Genomic DNA, 20,091 nt, shown 5'->3' with positions numbered 1-20,091 from the left:
TTCTGTCCCTTATTTTCCACTTGCAATCATGTACTTAGGTACCTTTCGACCCCATGGGGAAAAAAATATCTAACGTTCAGAACTACCAATAACAGGAAGAAGAGAATTTTTTTTTTTAAAGAATGAAATGTTTCCCATCGTAGTGGATTCTTAAGCACATTCTCCACGTATGTGGCGTGCTAGCTGGATGTCTTTTGGCATAATTGTTACACGTTTGGCATGGATAGCCCACAGGTTGGTGTCTTTAAAAAGGCCAACCAGATAGGCCTCACTTGCCTCCTGCAAAGCACCAATAGCTGCACTCTAGTAGCGCAGATCTGTTTTGAGGTCCTGAGCAATTTCCCGCACCAGACGCTGGAAGGGAAGTCTGCGAATCAGAAGTTCAGTGGACTTCTGATAACTTGTAATTTCACGGAGTGTCGCAGTACCAGGCCTGTAACGATGTGGTTTCTTCACCCCTCCAGTAGAGGGCGCACTCCTGCGAGCGGCTTTTGTAGCGAGTTGCTTCCTCGGTGTTTTACCACCGGTCATTTGTGGGCAGTCTGCTTTGTACAAGCCATGGTATAGAGACGTCCTTACTTACCCACCTTCTCCTTCAGCTGCAGCTCGGCGAGCTAGTGGCGGCGCTGGCCTTGGAGAGCCACGGCGGCACGGTGGCGGCAGCGAACACAATTCAGAATTGATGCTTTTGAACTGTGGTGTTGGATAAGACTCTTGAGAGAGTCCCTTGGACTGCAAGGAGATCAAACCAGTCAATCCTAGAGGAAATCAGTCCTTAATATTAATTGGAAGGACTGATGCTGAGGCTGAAGCTCCAATACTTTGGCCACCTGTTGTGAAGAACTGACTCACTGGAGAAGACCTTGAGGCTGGTCTTGAGATTGAAGGCAGAGAAGGGGATGACAGAGGATGAGATGGTTGGATGGCATCACCGACTCGATGGACATGAGTTTGAGCAAGCTCTGGGAATTGGTGATGGACAAGGAAGCCTGGCGTGCAGCAGTCCATGGGGTTGCAAAGAGATACGACTGAGCAACTGAACTGAACTGATACATACGTCCCCTCCCTCTTGAATCTCCCTCCGACTTCCCACCCCATCCCACCCATCTAGGTTGTTACAGAGCACTGGGTTGAGCTCCCTGAGGCATACAGCAAATTCCCACTAGCTATCTATTTTGTTTATGGTAATATATATGATGCTCCTGAACTCTCAATTCATCCCACCCTCTCCTTCCCCCACTCTGTCCACAAGTCTGTTCTCTATGTCTGCCAGCCCTGTCTTTAAATCTAGACTAACTAAAAATTTAAAAGGCAGTCCTTTAAGAACAACTCTTTCTTTGGGGAGAATGGATAATTTTCTGGACCAGGCGCTTAGATTCAGACTTCTGAAAGGCCCTCGAAGCTCCGCCCCGCACAGCCCTGCGTGCAAGCCCCGCCCCGCACTGCCCCGCCCCACACGTAGTCCTCACTCCTCTTCCGTACTTACCGCCTCCAGAGCCGGCGTCGTCGTCGAGCGGAAGTGACGTATGTGAGTCGCCGGAGGTGGCGTTGGTGCGTTGCGCGACTGGGCCCGAGAGTGGAGTGGGGCCTGCGCTCGGAAAGACAACGCTATGTCGATCGAAATCGAGTCCTCCGAGTGAGTCTCATGGTGTCGGATGTTCGCGAAGTGGCCGGACCGGGAGTCGATGAGTTGAGGGGTGGAAGCTGCTCGAGGGAGGCGTCCTAGAGGTTGGGGAGTGGAGGGGTATTTACTTCCCCACAAAGAAGCTTCTGGGGCGGGCCCACAAGAAAGGAGCGAACGGAAAGCCCAAAGCCCGGTGGAAGGCGGCGCGGGGCTAGGGGTAGGACGTGCCTGCAAAATCTTGAGTTCTAGCCCTCGCCGACTCCTGATGCGCCCTGAGACTGAGCAGTTAGCCATCCAGTTAGGACTACGGTCTCATCTGCACAAGGGGGCTGCACTCTTAGCCTTCCCTCTTCCTGCCCCCATTGAGCACGGTGGTTTGTTTCCTTCCCTGTGCTTACACGGCCCTCTGGTTTCTTCTGCCTAGCTTTTAATCTGGTATTGTCACCGTTTGCCCACCCTTCTAGCGTATGTCGGCGCCTAGGGGCTGCTTTTCATCACAGTCTCAGTTCCTGGTACATCGTAGAGGCTCAATAATTGTCTTTGGAATGAAAGAACTACTTGTTTTATCAGGTTCCGTGTGGCGCTGAATTTTGGTTGGCCCGTGAGCTTTGTGTAGGCACAAGGGAGGGACAGAATGTGGAAATTGGGCCAGGAGAATGATAGATTTGGGGGAGAGGGGTACTAATGAGTGACTGAAGAAAGTCTCCAGTGAACTTCTCCAGGACTCCATCCTCTACTTGCTCTTGCCAACGCTTAATAATTAAATCAGCAGATTTAACATTTGCGTCATGCGTGTAAGGGAGAGGACTTGTCCTCAAGATCTGCCGTAAGAGGAAAGGAGGTTTATTCATTCTGGAAATATTGAAGTCTGCTGTGTACCTGCTCTAGACCCTGGGAATATGGTAGTGAATGAAGCAGACCAAAGTCATTGCCCTTATAGAAAGAGGAAGGAAAACAGCAGACAAAAGCAGTAAGTAAAATAGGCTCGCAGATGGTGTTAAGTGTTGTGGAGAAAAGTAAAACAAAGAAGGGTGATGGAGAGTGCTGGCGATGAAGACAGCTAGGAGTTGGAAAGGATTCCATACTTCAGACCCTGAATCAAAAGTGAGAATAGATCATTCTCCCAGCCCTGAGCTGCTGCATGTTTTTTATTATCAATAATTGCTGTGTTTATTAAGTATTTTCTCTGTTAGTCACACTGTAAGCAGTGTCGTCTTCTCTTTGATCAGCCCTACAGACTGATCTGTATACCCTACAGAGTAGGTATTTTTCTTAACAGATGAGGAAATAGGCAAAGAGACGTTAACTGACTTGTCCAAAGTCACAGTAAGGGCAGAGCTCTGATTCAAATCCCAATCTATCTCCAAAACTTTTAACTCTTATGTATTACACAGAGAAGAAAGTGAATTTGATTTTGGCTCTACCAAATATGAGTTCTTTGCAAGCATCGTGTCTCATTTGGGGAGTGTAAATAGAAGTGTGCTGTGGGGAACAGTGTGGTGCTGGAACAGCAGGGATCCAAGGTGGGGTCTCTTAAAGGCCCGTGAAAGAAAAGACTACTGTGAGTAGCAGTATTTAGTTCCCTTATGCAAGAACTATTTTTAAGAAGAGGGGGTTTGATCTCCTTTCCGGGCTACTGGAAGGACTGAGCTGCAGCTCCAATACTTTGGCCACCTGTTGCGAAGAGCCGACTCATTAGAAAAGACTGTGGTGCTGAGAAGGATTGAAGGCAGGAGGTGAAAGGGATGAGAGAGGGCAAGGTGGTTGGATGGCATCACTGACTCAATGGGCATGAGTTTGAGCAAGCTCCAGGAGAAGGTGAAAGACAGGGAAGCCTGGCGTGCTGTGGTCCATGGGTTCGCAAAGAGTCAGACACGACCGAGTGACTGAACAACAACAAGATATGCTCACTTGCCACACTGCCACTTTGAATCTTCCTTTTTCCATTTAGCTCTGTTTCCTGGCCAAATCCTTATGTGTAAAATGGACCTAAGAGTAAATGCCATCCTCATAGGGTTGTTTTGAGGAGTGACTGAATCCAAAATGCTTAAAACAGTACCTGATATATTGTGAACACTGGTCAAGTAAACATTGGTCATTGTTTTTTGATTATTATTTCTCTCCCAGGCAAGAGAATAGACTAAATTCCAATTTGAAATCTCTTCCAATCTGGACAGTGTGACCCCTGATACTCGTGCTGTCCAGTAGAAATTTGCTTGAGCCATATGTGTACTTCTAAGGCAAGAGAAGAACAGTGTAGTACAGCAATGTACATGAACTTTTACTGTCTGTATGGAAAATTATTCACCAGACTCCTTAATACGAAGCCAAAGATTAAGAAGTTTTAATTGTGTATATATTTAACTTGTAAGTTTTCTGTCACATGCTGAAAATTGTTGCTTGTTCTCTCAATATTTGGAGATTGTCTGGGTCCTCTTTCCTGTGGGAAAGTGTATTCACATGTTTTTATTTCACTTGTCCTGAAATTTTGGTAATAATGGCAGTGGGTAGGTGTTATTTTTCTGAGGACACATAACTTAGTTTTGAATTTACATCTAATATAGCTCTACTTATTTGTATTCAACAAATCCCTGTTAAAAAGGTCTCAATTCATATTTTTTTGCTGTCATTTAAAAATGGACCAAACCATCCAGTCATTTAGAGTATTCTGTGTCAGTGACTAGACTAGGTTTAAAATATTTTCCTAAAGTGTGCAACAGTGGAATCATATGAATTGACAAGAAACTTGGCATTTAAAATATTTTCCTAAAGTGTGCAACAGTGGAATCATATGAATTAACAAGAAACTTGCAAGTATGAGAGTCTTCTTGGTACTATCTTGTTTTCTAACTGACTTTGAGACACGGGACAAGTTACTTCCCCTCACTGAACCCCAGTTCTACTTACGAGTTCGAAGTAGGAACTGGATGATCCCCAGGGTCTTCTGTAACTCAGATTCAATGGTGTGGGGGGTGGGGGAGGGAAGGTTTTACTCACGTGATAAATGGAAAGCAGGTAGTGAAAGGAGGATGGCTGCAGAGAAAAATAAACTGGGCCTAGATTTGTGGCATCTTTGGTGAGTGAGGATCCGTGACCTGAATGACATGCTTGCTTCTTTCAGTGTGATCCGGCTCATTATGCAGTACCTCAAGGAGAACAGTCTACATCGGGCGCTAGCCACCTTGCAGGAAGAGACGACTGTGTCTCTGAATACAGTGGACAGCATTGAGAGTTTTGTGGCTGACATTAATAGTGGCCATTGGGATACTGTTTTACAGGCTATACAGTCTCTGAAATTGCCAGACAAAACCCTCATTGACCTCTATGAACAGGTAAGAGTGGGGATGATGCTGATTCCTGGACCTGGGTTTATTGTGGGCCTCCCTGACCAGAGAGCATCCATAAGCATTTCTGCAAGTCTTTTGGGCTGTCACAGCCCTTAAAATTTACTTTCAAAGCTTGAGTGTTACTCTCTATTTTTTTTTAATGTTTATTTTATTTATTATTGATTTATTTGGCTGCACTGAGTCTTAGTTGTGGCATGCGGGATCTAGTTCATTGATCAGGGATTGAACCAGGGTCCCCTGCATTGGGAGCGTGGAATCTCAGCCACTGGACCAACAGGGAAGTCCCCAATACTCCATATTTTTATCTCTCTTCTTGGAAAAGCCAAGATTTCCCCAAATTGATATTATTTCTCAAGTAACCATTATATGATCTATTCTAACATCAACCATCTGTACACCAAATAGTGTACTGAAGTTTAGTTCTGACACTAACCTCCACTAACCAACCACTAACTTGTTGGTGTAGACCCCACAAGTTAAGGGCTCAGTCCTCTATAGGACTGTCTTTATTTCACACACCAGCAATATGTTGATGTCTTGGGCCACCCACACTTCTGACCAACTGGCCACAAATTTAAGTGTCCTCATGACCCACTCAGAATTGATATTTCAGTAGAATGACGCAGAACTCAGAAAAGTGATATAGTGATGATGGCAGTTTTATTATCAAGGGAAGAGATCAGTACCAGCCAAATAGACATATAGGGTAAGGTTTGGGAGGGTACTGAACCAGAGTTTCCAGTGCCTTCTCCCCATGGAGTTAGGGTTAGTCTGTCGCCTGGCATGGAAGTATTCATCAACCAGGAAGCTCCAGAGTTTTTCATTCAACCCCCAGTTCTTTGACTTTCTTTGGGGTTGGGCTGGTTCAAAGCATCAGCAACCCTCAAATCATGTGGTTGGTCCTAGTGGTAACCAGCTCCTATTCTGAGCCATCTTTGTAGCGCTTAACTAGGTGTGATGCAGAGGGCTCATGAATAGCAAGGGTATTTATCAGTGGGGAGATTCCAAGGTTTTTAGATGCTCTATGCCAGGAAACCAGCACATAGATCATAAAATTGCTTATCTGTACAACAGAACCGAGTAGACTTTCTGGAAATAAGAATGTTGTGTGGTTTGAAGTAAAAATAGGGAAATGGGTTTGTTTCTTTAAAATCCATGTGGGTTTAGTAATTCCCTAAAAAAGTTTTGGTAACAGAAGGACAGTTTCTCTGGAGCCCATGGATATATTTCCATCTTTAGTTTTCTTTAGCATCTTACGTTTGGAATAAGATACCTGAGACGAGGGGAGATTGGTAGATAAAAGGGAAGGATGGAAGTTATTATTGTATAACTACTTTAGTTGTCTGTGTGAAATTGCCTATGGAAAGGGAAAGGGGCATTTCCTGGTTTGTGATTTGGAAATCACTTTGGCAGACCATTTCTGTGTCAGAAATTTTACTGAAAAAGAAAATGAGCTAAGAGAATGCATTGAAACTGCCACTTTCTTTCAATTTTACAGGTTGTTTTGGAATTGATAGAGCTCCGAGAATTGGGTGCTGCCAGATCTCTTCTGAGACAGACTGACCCCATGATCATGTTAAAACAAACACAGCCAGAGCGGTATATTCACCTGGAAAACCTCTTGGCCAGGTCTTATTTCGATCCTCGAGAGGTAAGACTGATAATGAAAAAAAACTGCTGTTAACTTTGAAAATGTGCAATAATGTGATCTTTTTTTAAACTATGTTATTGGATACTTTTTGTAATTTTGATATAATTTTTACACTGATACTTTTTTGTTTATTTACATTGGTTGAAATTTGCATATGTTAAAGAGGGTAGTCTTGTTCAATTTTCTGAGTATCTGAGGGCCTTCTCTACTGCACACACCCTATCATATAGGATTATGTGTTCAGCAGAAAGTTTATTCTGGTGTTGTTTCCATTATTAGCCTAAGTACCTGCCCAGAAGCCCTGCTCTACTGTTGGTGTGTTCACTGTGCATTTGTGTCCTTAGCTCTTAACAACTGCAGTTTCCTTGCAGTTCTTTTATTTCTTAAAAGCTTATGTTTCTGCTTCTCAGCTGCTTATGCTCCTGGTAGAGCATTATGATTGATACTCTATTATTCTTCAAAACCCTTAGATATAGTTTCATCCTTTCTCAGCCAGCCTTTTAGCAGAAGCTTGTCTAACTAGGAGGAAGAAGAATTTAATAGGCCCTGAGTAACAAAAAGTTAGAGTAAACTCAAGAAAACCATGAGGATAAAGGAAGGAGTTTATATTGCCAGGATAGAATTTAAGTTAGAGTTGTTAAAGAACTTCTGGGCTGGGAGTCATTTGATTGAAAGAAATTACTAAAGAATGTAAAAGAATCCTTGGCTTTGCAGATTTTTAAAAAACTGAAAAAACAACTCTGGCTTTTACATAGTTTGTTATTATTGACATATATTTATTATTATGAGACTCTGACATATATTTATTTATTATTATTATGAGGCTCTTTTCAGAAATAACAGTGTGGATTGGCTGACCTCAGTTCTGTCTCAGCTCATACTTTTGAAATGCAAGTGGGTAGAATTGAGATGTCATTTTAAAAAACTAATTGATTAATCCTCTGTTTAACTGGGTAGTTTCTTTTTATCTTTTGATTTTTGAATGTTTCTGCTTCATTACTGTTGTTATTTTTTAAAAATAAGCACATTTATATCTTTTTCCATTTCTTGGAAATGATGCTATGCCCCTTTCCCTTTTCAGGCATACCCCGATGGCAGTAGCAAAGAGAAGAGAAGAGCAGCCATCGCCCAGGCCTTAGCTGGGGAAGTCAGCGTGGTGCCTCCATCTCGTCTCATGGCATTGCTGGGTCAGGTAATTAAAGTCTTTGGAACTGAAATTCCTGTGAACTCCTGGTAATGTTTCATGTGTATAAACTCTATGTATGAGCTAAAGAAATTAACCTAAGAACTGGGAACTATCTATAGAACTGCTTGTACAGATAGCTGTGCCATGCCACATTCGTCTTTCCTGGGAGTGGTAGTGCAGATTAGCGGTTAAGGGCATACACTCTGGAGACAGATTTAGAGTAACAATAAAATTTATTGTCCTGTCTTGACATTGTTGATCATCGTGTCAGAACACTGGAACAAATATTTGCCATAGTTAGAATCTGAGCTCTCTCACTTACCAGCTATGCAGTATTGGACACATTACCTTACTTTTTGATCCCATTTACTCATCATGGTGTTGTACTAAGGATTAAATGAGATAAAATACTTAAAGCAATTGTATATTGACTGGCACCTTGTTAAATACGCAGTAAATGGTAGCTGCCAGTGGTGTTTCTTGTTTATTTTTTTAAGCAGTAGTAGTAGTAGTAGCATTGTCGTTATTATTTCTAAAGCTATCTAGAGTGATGGATGTTACATAAATAGCAGAGTTACAGGTCATTAACAGAGATGTAAATATCCTGTTTACACTCAATTTGCATTTTGAAAGGGGCCAAAAAGCTACTGTTAGAGGCTTACAGTGTGTCTGAAATTCAAAAATAAGCTGCTTTATTTCTTAATTTACTTTTTATCGAAGTGATAGATGGGTATAATTGAAGTAGTACCTCAGGGTTTTTAGAGCTTCCTTGGTGGCTCAAATGGTAAAGAATATGGCAGGCCACAGTTCATGGGGTCGCAAGAGTCAGATATGACTGAGTGACTAACACTTTGACTTCTCAGGGCTTTTAGTGAGAAAATAGTTCCATCTGCCGTTTTCTACCTTCTTACTTCCCACAACCATTTTTAACTCTGGCATTTACCTTTGTAGCTGAATATCATGCTTATAATGTCATAGTTTGATTTTTTTTTTAGAAAAAGTTTTAAACATTAACTGTTGACTTTAGTGGAAGATGATTTCTCTCTTACCTGTTCCCCCCAACATGCACACATTCTTCTTTCTCTGGGTTTTCAGCACAGTTATATGACAACTTTTGGTTAAATCATTTCAATGTTTACATTATTTTTACATCACTATTGCTCATAGACAAAAAATAACTATTTAATTTCTTATGTAATTTTGATGATTCTTTGCAGCAATTGCTTAATTTCTTTCTTTTGCGTAGTTTTCTGTGTAACTTTTGCTTCTTCATCCTGTATCATTCCAATAAGTGTAAGAATTCTCTGTTTCCTCCTGCTTGCTGATATTTTCCCTGAGGCCCTTCTCTCTGTTGTTCTCATGGTTTTCTGCATAGTGATTGTACTGGGAGTTCTTTCATCTTCATATTGAGAGTTCTGGGTCATATTTTTCAGAAACATGTTTTCCTTCTCATAGTTTAGAACCTTGTTTTAATGGAGTACTTCTGGTAACTTCCTAAGAAAGGGTACACAGGGGTAAATTTTTGAGAGTTTGCTTGTGTAAGCAATGTCTCTTACCTCTTTTTTTTTTGAAGGTTTTAATTGTTTATTCTGAAATACAAGAAAAGTCATAAGAGTCCTACCACCCAGAGTTTACATATGCATGTTAACAAATTGTTTTGTTTCATAGAATTTGTGCATCTTTTTTAATGTATATATGAAATATTTTTAATGTTAAGGTCTTATAAAAAAACCTTTTTTTACTATAGTTAAGAGGTAGTCACATTCAGAATTTCTACAGAAGATAATATCAGGAGAGGCCATGTGTACATTCATTCTACAAGTATTAAGCACCTGATATGTGCCAGGCATTGTTTAGATACTTGTGATATATCCATGAAATAAAGATGTTTTTCTTGGAGGAGTTTATATTCTTGTAGCAAAGATGGACACAAAATAGTAAACAGCATTTAGTAAATCATGGTATGATAGAAAGTAATGACTGTTGTGCTTAGACACTATATAGTAAACAGCATTTAGTAAATTTTGGTATGATAGAAAGTAAGGACTGTTGTTCTTAGTCGCTCAGTTGTGTCCAACTCTCTGTGGCCCCATGGACTAGCCCGCCAGGCTCCTCTGTCCATGAGATTATCCAGGCAAGAATACTGGAGTGGCTTTGCATGCCCTCCTCCAAGGTATCTTCCCAACCCAGGGATCGAACCCAGGTCTCCTGCATTATAGCCAGATTCTTCACTGTCTGAGTCACCAGGGAAGCCCAACAATTATTAGGATAAATTAAAAAACTTAGAGGAGATTAAGAGAGGTGAGGCATGGTAAGTACATAGGCAGGTTGCAGATGTTTGCCAAGGGAGAGTGTTCAGTTCAGTCGCTCATTTGTGTCCAACTCTTTGCAACCCGATGGTCTGCAGCACGCCAGGCCTTCCTGTCCATCACCGACTCCTGGAGTTTACTCAAACTCACGTCTATTGAGTCGGTGATGTCATCCAACCATCTCATCCTCTGTCATCCCCTTCTCCTCCTGCCCTCAATCTTTCCCAGCATCAGGGTCTTTTCAAATGTCAGTTCTTCGCATTAGGTGGCCAAAGTATTGGAGTTTCAGCTTCAGCATTAGTCCTTGAATGAATATTCAGGACTGATTTCCTTTAGGATGGACTGGTTGGATCTCCTTGCAGTCCAAGGGACTCGCAAGTGTCTTCTCCAGCACCATAGTTCAAAAGCATCAGTTTTTCGGCACTCAGTTTCTTTATAGTCCAACCCTCACATCCATACATGACTACTAGAAAAACCATATCTTGGACTAGACGTACCTTTGTTGGCAGAGTAATGACTGCTTGTTAATATGCTGTCTAGGTTGGTCATAACTTTTTTCCCAAGGAGCAAGTGTCTTTTAATTTCATGGCTGCAGTCACCATCTGCAGTGATTTGGAGCCCCCCAAAATAAAATCTGTCGCTGTTTCCATTGTTTCCCCATATATTTGCCATGAAGTAATGGGACCATATGCCATGATCTTAGTTTTCTGAATGTTCAAGTTTTAAGCCAACTTTTTCACGCTTCTCTTTGACTTTTCATCAAGAGGCTCTTTAGTTCTTCTTCACTTTCTGCCATAAGGGTGGTGTCTTCTACATATCTGAGGTTATGGATATTTCTCCCGGCAATCTTGATTCCAGCTTGTGCTTCATCCAGCCCAGCGTTTCTCATGATGTACTCTGCATATAAGTTAAAATAAGCAGGGTGACAATATACAGCCTTGATATACTCCTTTTCCTATTTGGAACCAGTCTGTTGTTCCATGTCCAGTTCTAACTGTTGCTTCCTGACCTGCATACAGATTTCTCAAGAGGCAGGTCAGGTGGTCTGGTATTCCCATCTCTTTCAGAATTTTCCACACTTTATTGTGATCCACACAGTCAAAGGCTTTGGCATAGTCAATAAAGCAGAAATAGATGTTTTTATGACATCTCTTGCTTTTTCCATGACCCAACGGATGTTGGCAATTTGATCTCTGGTTCCTCTGCCTTTTCTAAAACCAGCCTGAACATCTGGAAGTTCATGATTCACGTATTGCTGAAGCCTGGCTTGGTGAATTTTGATCATCGCTTTACTAGTGTGTGAGATGAGTGCAATTATGTAGTAGTTTGATCATTCTTTGGCATTGCCTTTCTTAGGGATTGGAATGAAAACTGACCTTTTCCAGTCCTGTGGCCACTGCTGAGTTTTCCAAATTTGCTGGCATATTGAGTGCAGCACTTTCACAGCATCATCTTTTAGGATTTGAAATAGCTCAACTGGAATTCCATCACCTCCACTAGCTTTGTTCGTAGTGATGCTTTCTAAGGCCCACTTGACTTCACATTCTAGGATGTCTGGCTCTAGGTCAGTAATCACACCACCGTGATTATCTGGGTCGTGAAGATCTTTTTTGTATAGTTCTTCTGTGTATTCTTACCACCTCTTCTTAATATTTTCTGCTTCTGTTAAGTGCATACTATTTCTGTCCTTAATTGTGCCCATCTTTGCATGAAGTTTTCCCTTGGTATCTCTGATTTTCTTGAAGAGATCTCTAGTCTTTCCCATTCTATTGTTTTCTCTATTTCTTTGCACTGATCACTGAAGAAGGATTTCTTATCTCTCCTTGCTATTCTTTGAAACTCGGCATTCAAATGGGTGTATCTTTCCTTTTCTCCTTTGCCTTTCATTTCTCTTCTTTTCACAGCTATTTGTAAGGCCTCCTCAGACAACCATTTTGCCTTTTTGCATTTCTTTTTCTTGGGGGTGGTCTTGATCCCTGCATCCTGTATAATGTCAGGAAGCTCTGTCCATAGTTCTTCAGGCACTCTGTCTATCAGATCTAATCCCTTGAATCTATTTGTCACTTCCACTGTATAATCGTAAGGGATTTGATTTAGGTCATACCTGAATGATCTGGTGGTTTTCCTTATTTTCTTCAATTTAAGTCTGAATTAGGCAATAAGGAGTTCATGAACTGAGCCACAGTCAGCTCCCAGTCTTGTTTTTGCTGACTGTATAGAGCTTCTCTATCTTTGGCTGCAAAGGATATAATCAATCTGATTTTGGTTATTGACCAGCTGGTGATGTCCGTATGTAGAATCTTCTCTTGTGTTGTTGGAAGAGGGTGTTTGCTATGACCAGTGCCTTCTCTTGGCAAAACTGTATTAGCCTTTGCCCTGCTTCATTCTGTACTCCAAGGCCAAAGTTGCCTGTTACTCTAGATATTTCTTAACTTCCTACTTTTGCATTCCAACCCCCTGTAATGAAAAGGACATGTGTTTTGGGTGTTAGTTCTACAAAGTCTTAATAGGTCTTCATAGAACCGTTCAACTTCAGCTTCTTCAGCATTACTGGTTGGAGCATAGACTTGGATTACTGTAATATTGAATGGTTTGCCTTGGGAATGAACAGAGATTATTCTGTCATTTTTGAGATTGCATCCAAGTGCTGCATTTCGGACTCTCTTGTTGACTATGATGGCTGCTCCATTTCTTCTAAAGGAGTCTTGTCCACAGTAGTAGATATAAAGGTCATCTGAGTTAAATTCACCCGTTCCAGTCCATTTTAGTTCGCTGATTCCTAAAATGTCGACGTTCACTCTTCTCGTCTCCTGTTTGACTAGTTCCAATTTGCCTTGATTCATGGACCTAACATTCCAGGTTCCTATGCAATATTGCTCTTTACAGCATTGAACTTTACTTCCATTATCAGTCACATCCACAATGGGGTGTTGTTTTTGCTTTAGTTCCATCTCTTCATTCTTTCTGGAGTTATTTCTCCACTGATCTCCAGTAGCACATTGGGCACCTGCCAGCCTGGAGAGTTCATCTTTCAGTGTCCTATCTTTTTGCCTTTTCATACTGTTAATGGGTTCTCAAGATGAGAATACTGAAGTGGTTTGCCATTTCCTTCTCAGTTCTTGTTAGAACTCTACACCATACCCGTCCATCTTGGGTGGCCCTACACGGCATGGCTCATAGTTTAATTGAGTTAGACAAGCCTGTGGTCCATGTGATCAGATTGGTTAGTTTTCTGTGATTGTGGTTTTCAGTCTGTCTGCCCTCTGATGGAGAAGGATAAGAGGTTTATGGAAGCTTCCTGATGGGAGAGACTGACTGAAGGGGAAACTGGGTCTTGTTCTGATGGGCAGGGCCATGCTCAGTAAATCTTTAATCCAATTTTCTGTTGATGGGTGGGGATGTGTTAAGAACACAACAGGAACAGAGCCTTGCTGCTACGTCGCTTCAGTCTCTGTGCGACTCTGTGCGACCCCATAGATGGCAGCCCACCAGGCTCCCCTGTCCCTGGGATTCTCCAGGCAAGAACACTGGAGTGGGTTGCCATTTCCTTCTCCAATGCATGAAAATGAAAAGTGAAAGTGAAGTCTCTCAGTCATGTCCAGCCCTCAGCGACCCCATGGACTGCAACCTTCCAGGCTCCTCCGTCTGTGGGATTTTCCAGGCGAGAGTACTGGAGTGGGGTGCCATTGCCTTCTCCGAACAGAAGCTTAGGGTGATGTTTTAAAGAAAGTTATCACTGGTGGGAATGGCATAATTTGATCTGGTGCCCCATACTCTTCCACCATTAATATGGCTAAATTTCATGCCTAGCTCCCAAACTGTGTATGCAGCAAGAGCATGCTCCATTTGTTGAGAAATTATGCAGAAACTAAAGGAGGGGGTGGGGGTGGGATAATGGGTAAGGTAGTTGGTTCATTATTCAGTCATTCTGTAGTTCTTACACATAGAAATTGAGTCCCCTAAAATAGGAAAACTAGGATGATAGTGCAAGTTACTTTTTTCCTGAATTGTTTTTATTGTTGTTGGTGTGTTAAATTGAAGCATAGTTGATTTTACATTGATGTGTTATTTTCAGGTTGTGGCAAAGTGATGCTGTTTTCTTTTTCTCTCCTTCCCTCCCGCCCTCCCTGTTTTCCCCTCTCTCTCGTTCTCTCTCTATATATTTATATATATGTGTATATACATATATAACTGAATATATATAATTTTTAGATTTTTTTTCTATTATAGGTCATTATAAGATGAAGATATTAAATACAGTTGTCTGTGCTATACAGTGGGTCTCTATTCAAGTTTTAAAACTGTTTTCCTCCCTATTGTGTCCCTACTTTCTTTGAGTTCCTTTTTTTCTACCTGTTTGTTTTGGTGCCAGTGTTAAAAAAAAACTCCCCTCAGATTTCAGAGTGAAGCACCGAAAAGCTGGGAACTGTGTGAGAAGGGATGGAAGGTGGTTTGAGAATTGATAAGATTGATTGAGTGAAGCTTCTCATGTGTCGGTAGATATATTCTCTTGGACTGATCAGCTTTTCCAGAGTATTCCTCTAGTTTCCTGCCTGGGGGTGGAGGTTAGAGAAATCTCCCTGTTTAGCGTACAAGCCTGCACTTAATCCCCCTGTTTTCGTGTAGCTTCTTACTTACACTCTGCCCCTCAGCTCTGCCTTTTTCCATACCACAGGATCTCAGCTTTTCCAGAAAATCGACCATGCAGCTTCTCTTGAGGCTTGGGCAAGGCAGTCGCCTGTTGCATAGGGTTGAGATAGGTCCTGGATGCTAACTGCTCTTCATTCAGATTTTATCATTGCCATATGCCCTGCCTTGTCCTTGAGCGGGTGTGTGGTGCCTTCAATTCCTAAGCTTTTTTGGAATTTGCAGGGTAGTTTGGCTTACTGCTTATGGCTTCTTCATCCCCACCTTGCGTAATTAGGTTTCGTTTTTATCTGTTCTTGGTTTCCAAGCTGGTCCATTCTCTTTGCGGCTTCTTAAATTTAACGTTTTTCTTCTGCTGTTACTTTTTTCATTCTCTGTGTGTTTTGGGGTTATGTACCTTTTTTATTCCTTTATTATTGTCACTTCAAGTGGGGTTTCTAGAAAGAGTGGAAATAAACTCATGTTGTCTTCCACATTTAATTGGTTAGATACGAGGAGTGAGTGAGGCTTTCATTCTGGGTTGCCCTTTTAGGATTCTGGCTTCACTGACTTGGTAGAGAATATAAAAAGAAGGGCAAGTTTGTTAGGATGGAATAAGAGACTGGATGAAGCAGACCATCAGTTTGGGATGTACTAATTTTGAAGGTCCTATTGGACATACAAGTGGAGATGTCCAGCGTATGTGCTGGGATTTGTGACTCTGAACTTCAACTTTGAGGTTTTGGCTATGGCTATAGATTTGGAAATTGCAGTGGTAATTGAAGCCATATATGAAAATATGACTACCTAGGAAAAGCAGGTAGACTAAGAAGAGTAAAAATTTGAGAAGAAAGCCATAGAGAACACTTAAAGTCCATAGGATAAACAGAAGGGAACAACCAGAGAGATGAAAAGGGAAACCAAGAATAGGGTTAGAAAAAGCAATAGGAGTTTCAAGCAGATGAGTGGTTATTGTAGTTGAGAGCAGCCAAGAGCATGGAGAAGATTAGGGTCACAAAGGAGTCTGGTTTTGGTCACAGGGATATCTGAGGTGCGCTTCCAGTGGAAAGATGGGGACAGAAGCTATGTTATAGCAAGTTAGAAGCAAATTAACTGAGGTGTGAAGACAGCAAGTATAGGTGACTTATGAAGGTTGGTAGTTAAAAGAAGGAGATGAGGGTAATGTAGAAGGAAGAGGGCCATAGTAGCTGAAAAGCAGAGGGTAAGAGAGGGGTTTTTGTTTTTTCCTTTAAAAGATGGGAGTGATTTGAAACTGCTGTAGACTAAAGGTAAAGAGTGCAGAGAGTATCCATTGATTGGAGATAAGTCAAGTCTTCTGGTCATTACAGTAAAATATGAAAAATAAGCAAAATATGGATTTTGAAAAGAAAAAAACTGTAGAAACATTAAATATTTCAACTATAGGGGTCAAAGAATTAAATTGGAAATTTAGTAAATTTGTGAGATATAAAATATACAGAAGTTGATTGCATTTCTGTATATCAGCACTAGCCAGTTCAAATATTCAGTGAAAACAGAGTTCTTGTTTATACAATATAAAAATTCTAGCCCTAACTTTTGTGGGAAAAAAATGATTTCCTTTTTTTAAAAAAGGAGAATCCTTTCAAAGTTTCCAGGAGAAATAAATTTGAGAAGATGATAAAACATTGATTTTCTTGGATAGGACTGACAGTTGATACCAGTTCACAATAGGTTTAGAAATGTATCACAAAGATTCTAGTATTCATCTGGAAATATAAACTTAGAGAAGTATATTCATCGAAGAAATTTTGGGAAGAAGAATGTGGAACGTATTAGCCCTAGAAATAGTGACGTGTTTAACAGAGGTTCGTAGTTTAAATCATTTTGGTAGTTACATCCAGTGCAACAGCAGTGCAAGAAATTGACCCTGTTATTTATCAGGATTCAGTAGATGGTAAGGAGACTCACAGAACCTACGGGCAGGAAGGATTACTTAGCGTATGGTATTGGGGCCCCTACTTTAGAATAGGGGAGAAATGTCAGATCAGAGTCCTCTCTCATATTTTATAATCATAATTTCAGATAGATATTTTAAGAATATAGACCAAGTTAGGTAGTAATGTATCAGACCTCCTATTACAGGACTTCCTGTGATTAGGGAGTAGACACCAAGGTTAAGGTCAACAAATTTCATTACTTGAGAGTTTAACTTAGATGAAACCTTTAAAAGCTATAATAAATAAATAGGTAGATTGGGAAAAAAAATTCTTTCTGGGAAACACGAAGATACAATATCTTGATCACATTAAAAAGCTTACAAATTGATAAAAAAAATGTGAGCCAACAGTAGATAAGTGAACAAAGAGCATGAGTAAACAGTTAACAGAAGAAGTATATGTCATTAACAAACATGTATTAATAGAAAAGGTCAGACTAATCAGAGAATTTACTAAAGTAGGGCATAATTTCCCACTCGTTAGAGTTTTTAAATGACATCCAAAATTATTGAGTTTTATTGATATAACAAAGGGAAAAGAGAATAAACACTGATCATGTCCCTGTATTATGTAACATATATTGTTTCATCCCTTCATCAACTCTAGGAATTAGGCTTTTTTCTGGACTTTTAGTTGGCAAATTAGGGATTCAGAATAGCTTAGTTGACAAACTAGGGCCGTCTGTCTCCAAAGTCCATGGTTTTTCCATTCCCTATAATGCAGTTGTGATTGCTCTTGTAGTTGTGCTTTTTTGGGAAGACATTTTGGTAGTGTGTCTAAAGAGCCTTAGCCATTGGTGTTCTTTTTTCAATTCAGTAATTTCTGTTCTAGGAATCTATTCGGGGGGGGGGTTGGGGAGGGGCGGGGAATATCCTGATAATAGAAAAAGCCTTACATCCAAGGCTATTCATTGCAGCATTATTTAGATGAGTGCAAAAATTAGAAGCAATATAAATGTCCATTAATATATTAAATAAGCTATGAAACATCCACTAGTAGAGAGTATAATGTTAGAATAGAAAATGTATGTTTGTTATGTCATAGCATGATATAATGATAGGTGAAAACAGGGTATAAAATTTTACATAAGGTATAATTACAGCTATATATATTAAACATGTTGGGGGGAAATACTAAAAGGTAACATATGCAATGCTAATTGTAGCTGTGTTTGGATGTTGGGAACTATGGGAAATTTTTGTTTTTCAAATTTTATTTATAATAGGAGTCACACCTATTAAGAAAATGGCTGTAGAAACTTGGACCCATTGGCTCTGAGAATCCCCTTCCACCTTGAGATCAACCTCTGGTCCTAGAATACACAGAATAGCCCAGGCTGTGTTGTGTTTGGATGGCCAGAGATGGTGGGTCTGGATAACTCATACTTCCTGTGAACCTCACCCTTTCAGGCTTTGAGTAATCAGGACTAGGTTTTAAAAGCACCCAAGTGGATTTCTTTTCTCATAGGCATTGAAGTGGCAGCAGCACCAAGGATTGCTTCCTCCTGGCATGACCATAGATTTGTTCAGAGGCAAAGCAGCTGTCAAAGATGTAGAAGAAGAAAAGTTTCCTACACAGCTGAGCAGGCATATTAAGGTAGGATCCTTCGACCGCCCAGTTGGTAATCACTTGTTGGGAACTCAGTGTATTCTTGCTCAGCCTGGCCCTGTGTCAGTAGCTTGGGTTGGGGAGTGGAAGTCATTCTTCAGCTCTGACAACATTCATGGTTACTGCTGGTGACCACTGAGGTCCCCCTGTGGCCTGGCAATGGCACACCTCGCTGCATTACCAAGTGGACATTCATTGGACGTTGACCCATCATCTGCCCTTGGACTTTCTCCCAGGAATCCTGCATTTGGAAAAATGCTTTAGCTCTTAGGTTAAGCCTGGGACTAAAAACCATGAACTCTGTTATGTAATTTTCCTGTTCAACATTTGTGTTTTTGCCTGCTATATGTTTGGCAAAGGACCAGGCCTGGATTGGAAAGTGGGCTTCAGTGGTGTTTGAGGAAAATAATTTTATCATCTTAATGGCTGGTACTTGGTGTTTTTTTGCCTTTTTTTTTTCTTTCTTAGACTTTTCTAATAAGAAGCATAATGAACTAATTGTTGCAGTTCCCAGAATTATAACTGTATTAACTACTTCGCCATCTCCTTTTTATTCCTTTTTATTACAATTTCTTTTTGGATTTGTGCTCTGATTGAGTTTATAGATTTAAAAATATTTCATAACATCTTTGGCTTAGTATTTTGAATTTGTCTTTTCCGGATTATATATTATATCAGAAGACTTGCATATAAAGATATTTTTGAGCAGCACTTTTATTTACCTTGGCAAAACCCTTGCGACAAATAGAAGTCCATTAAATTATGCTGCTGGACTAAGATTTTCTGTTTTAAACACTTCCTTTTGGGGCATTTAAAATGAGACTCATAATAGAGCTCTTCTCTGTTCTCATCTGTCTAATGTACTGTAGTTTCCATCTGTTAATGGAAACATCAATGCTGATAAATGCTCCAGATATATTTCCCAAGCATTTCTGTCGACTCTAATTAGAGTTAGTCACTCACACGTTATCGCTTGTTTAGATGAAGGTCATGAAAAGAAACAGTGATAAAAAATTTGTTTAAAAAATAGTGTAGGAAAACAACCATTTATTTTGAAAAAATGAATTTTTCCCCCAGATTAAAAAAAAAATAGGAACATATGGCGTACTAAGTTAGTGTGAAAATCATGTTAACAGTGACTGATTCTGGTAAAAACTTACTGTTTGAGTTAACAGGATTATTTGTTAAGTCCCTTGCTAAAATAGTTTTTTTTTTGTTGTTTTTCTTTGGAAATACCAATGTCATTAAAAAAAAACCAAATTAGTTTCAGTGGTGAGCCTCAATGTTAAACTTGTTGGAGAGAATTTATCAAGCATTTCTTTGCGTCTGGGTACAGAAACACCCTTCCAAACTCCATAATATAGGCTGGCTATGACTCTGTGCTAGGGCCGAGTTCTCAAAAGATTAAAATGGGAACTGTTTTAAGGCCACTAGATAAAAATGCATCTGTTTCATTGTTTCGTTTGAAACAGTTTGGTCAGAAATCACATGTGGAGTGTGCTCGATTTTCTCCAGATGGTCAATATCTGGTTACTGGGTCTGTTGACGGATTCATTGAAGTATGGAACTTTACGACTGGAAAAATCAGAAAGGTAAATATTTTAAATATATTAATTTTTCTAGTAGGAGAATTACCTGTTATTGTTTTTAAGTTATCTGTTACAGTTGCAATTTAAATTTACTTTTTGAATGGGTAAGATGTACATCTGATAAAACATTTTCTAAAACAGAACAGTTATTCAGTAAAGGCTCTTGTTCCCC

The 20,091-nt window shown here is 40.4% G+C and overlaps 1 protein-coding gene across 1 annotated transcript in view; it reads left to right on the top strand.

Annotated features, from left to right (window-relative positions):
• The first annotated feature begins 1,482 nt into the window (after nt 1–1,482).
• SMU1 (SMU1 DNA replication regulator and spliceosomal factor) overlaps nt 1,483–20,091 on the top strand; it is a 29,370-nt gene continuing 10,761 nt past the window's right edge. Inside the window, exons 1-6 of the mRNA XM_006066705.4 lie at nt 1,483–1,636; nt 4,746–4,956; nt 6,470–6,622; nt 7,704–7,814; nt 18,190–18,318; nt 19,803–19,922. Coding sequence (XP_006066767.1) covers nt 1,611–1,636; nt 4,746–4,956; nt 6,470–6,622; nt 7,704–7,814; nt 18,190–18,318; nt 19,803–19,922 — 750 coding nt within the window. The 5' untranslated portion in view covers nt 1,483–1,610. The remainder of the gene's footprint in view (nt 1,637–4,745; nt 4,957–6,469; nt 6,623–7,703; nt 7,815–18,189; nt 18,319–19,802; nt 19,923–20,091) is intronic.

The sequence above is a fragment of the Bubalus bubalis genome, chromosome 3 (assembly GCF_019923935.1).
Source record: "Bubalus bubalis isolate 160015118507 breed Murrah chromosome 3, NDDB_SH_1, whole genome shotgun sequence".
NCBI classification, from domain to species: Eukaryota; Metazoa; Chordata; class Mammalia; order Artiodactyla; family Bovidae; genus Bubalus; species Bubalus bubalis.
The sequence above is the reverse complement of the archived record's forward strand: the minus strand, read 5'-3'. Positions and strand labels throughout refer to the sequence as shown.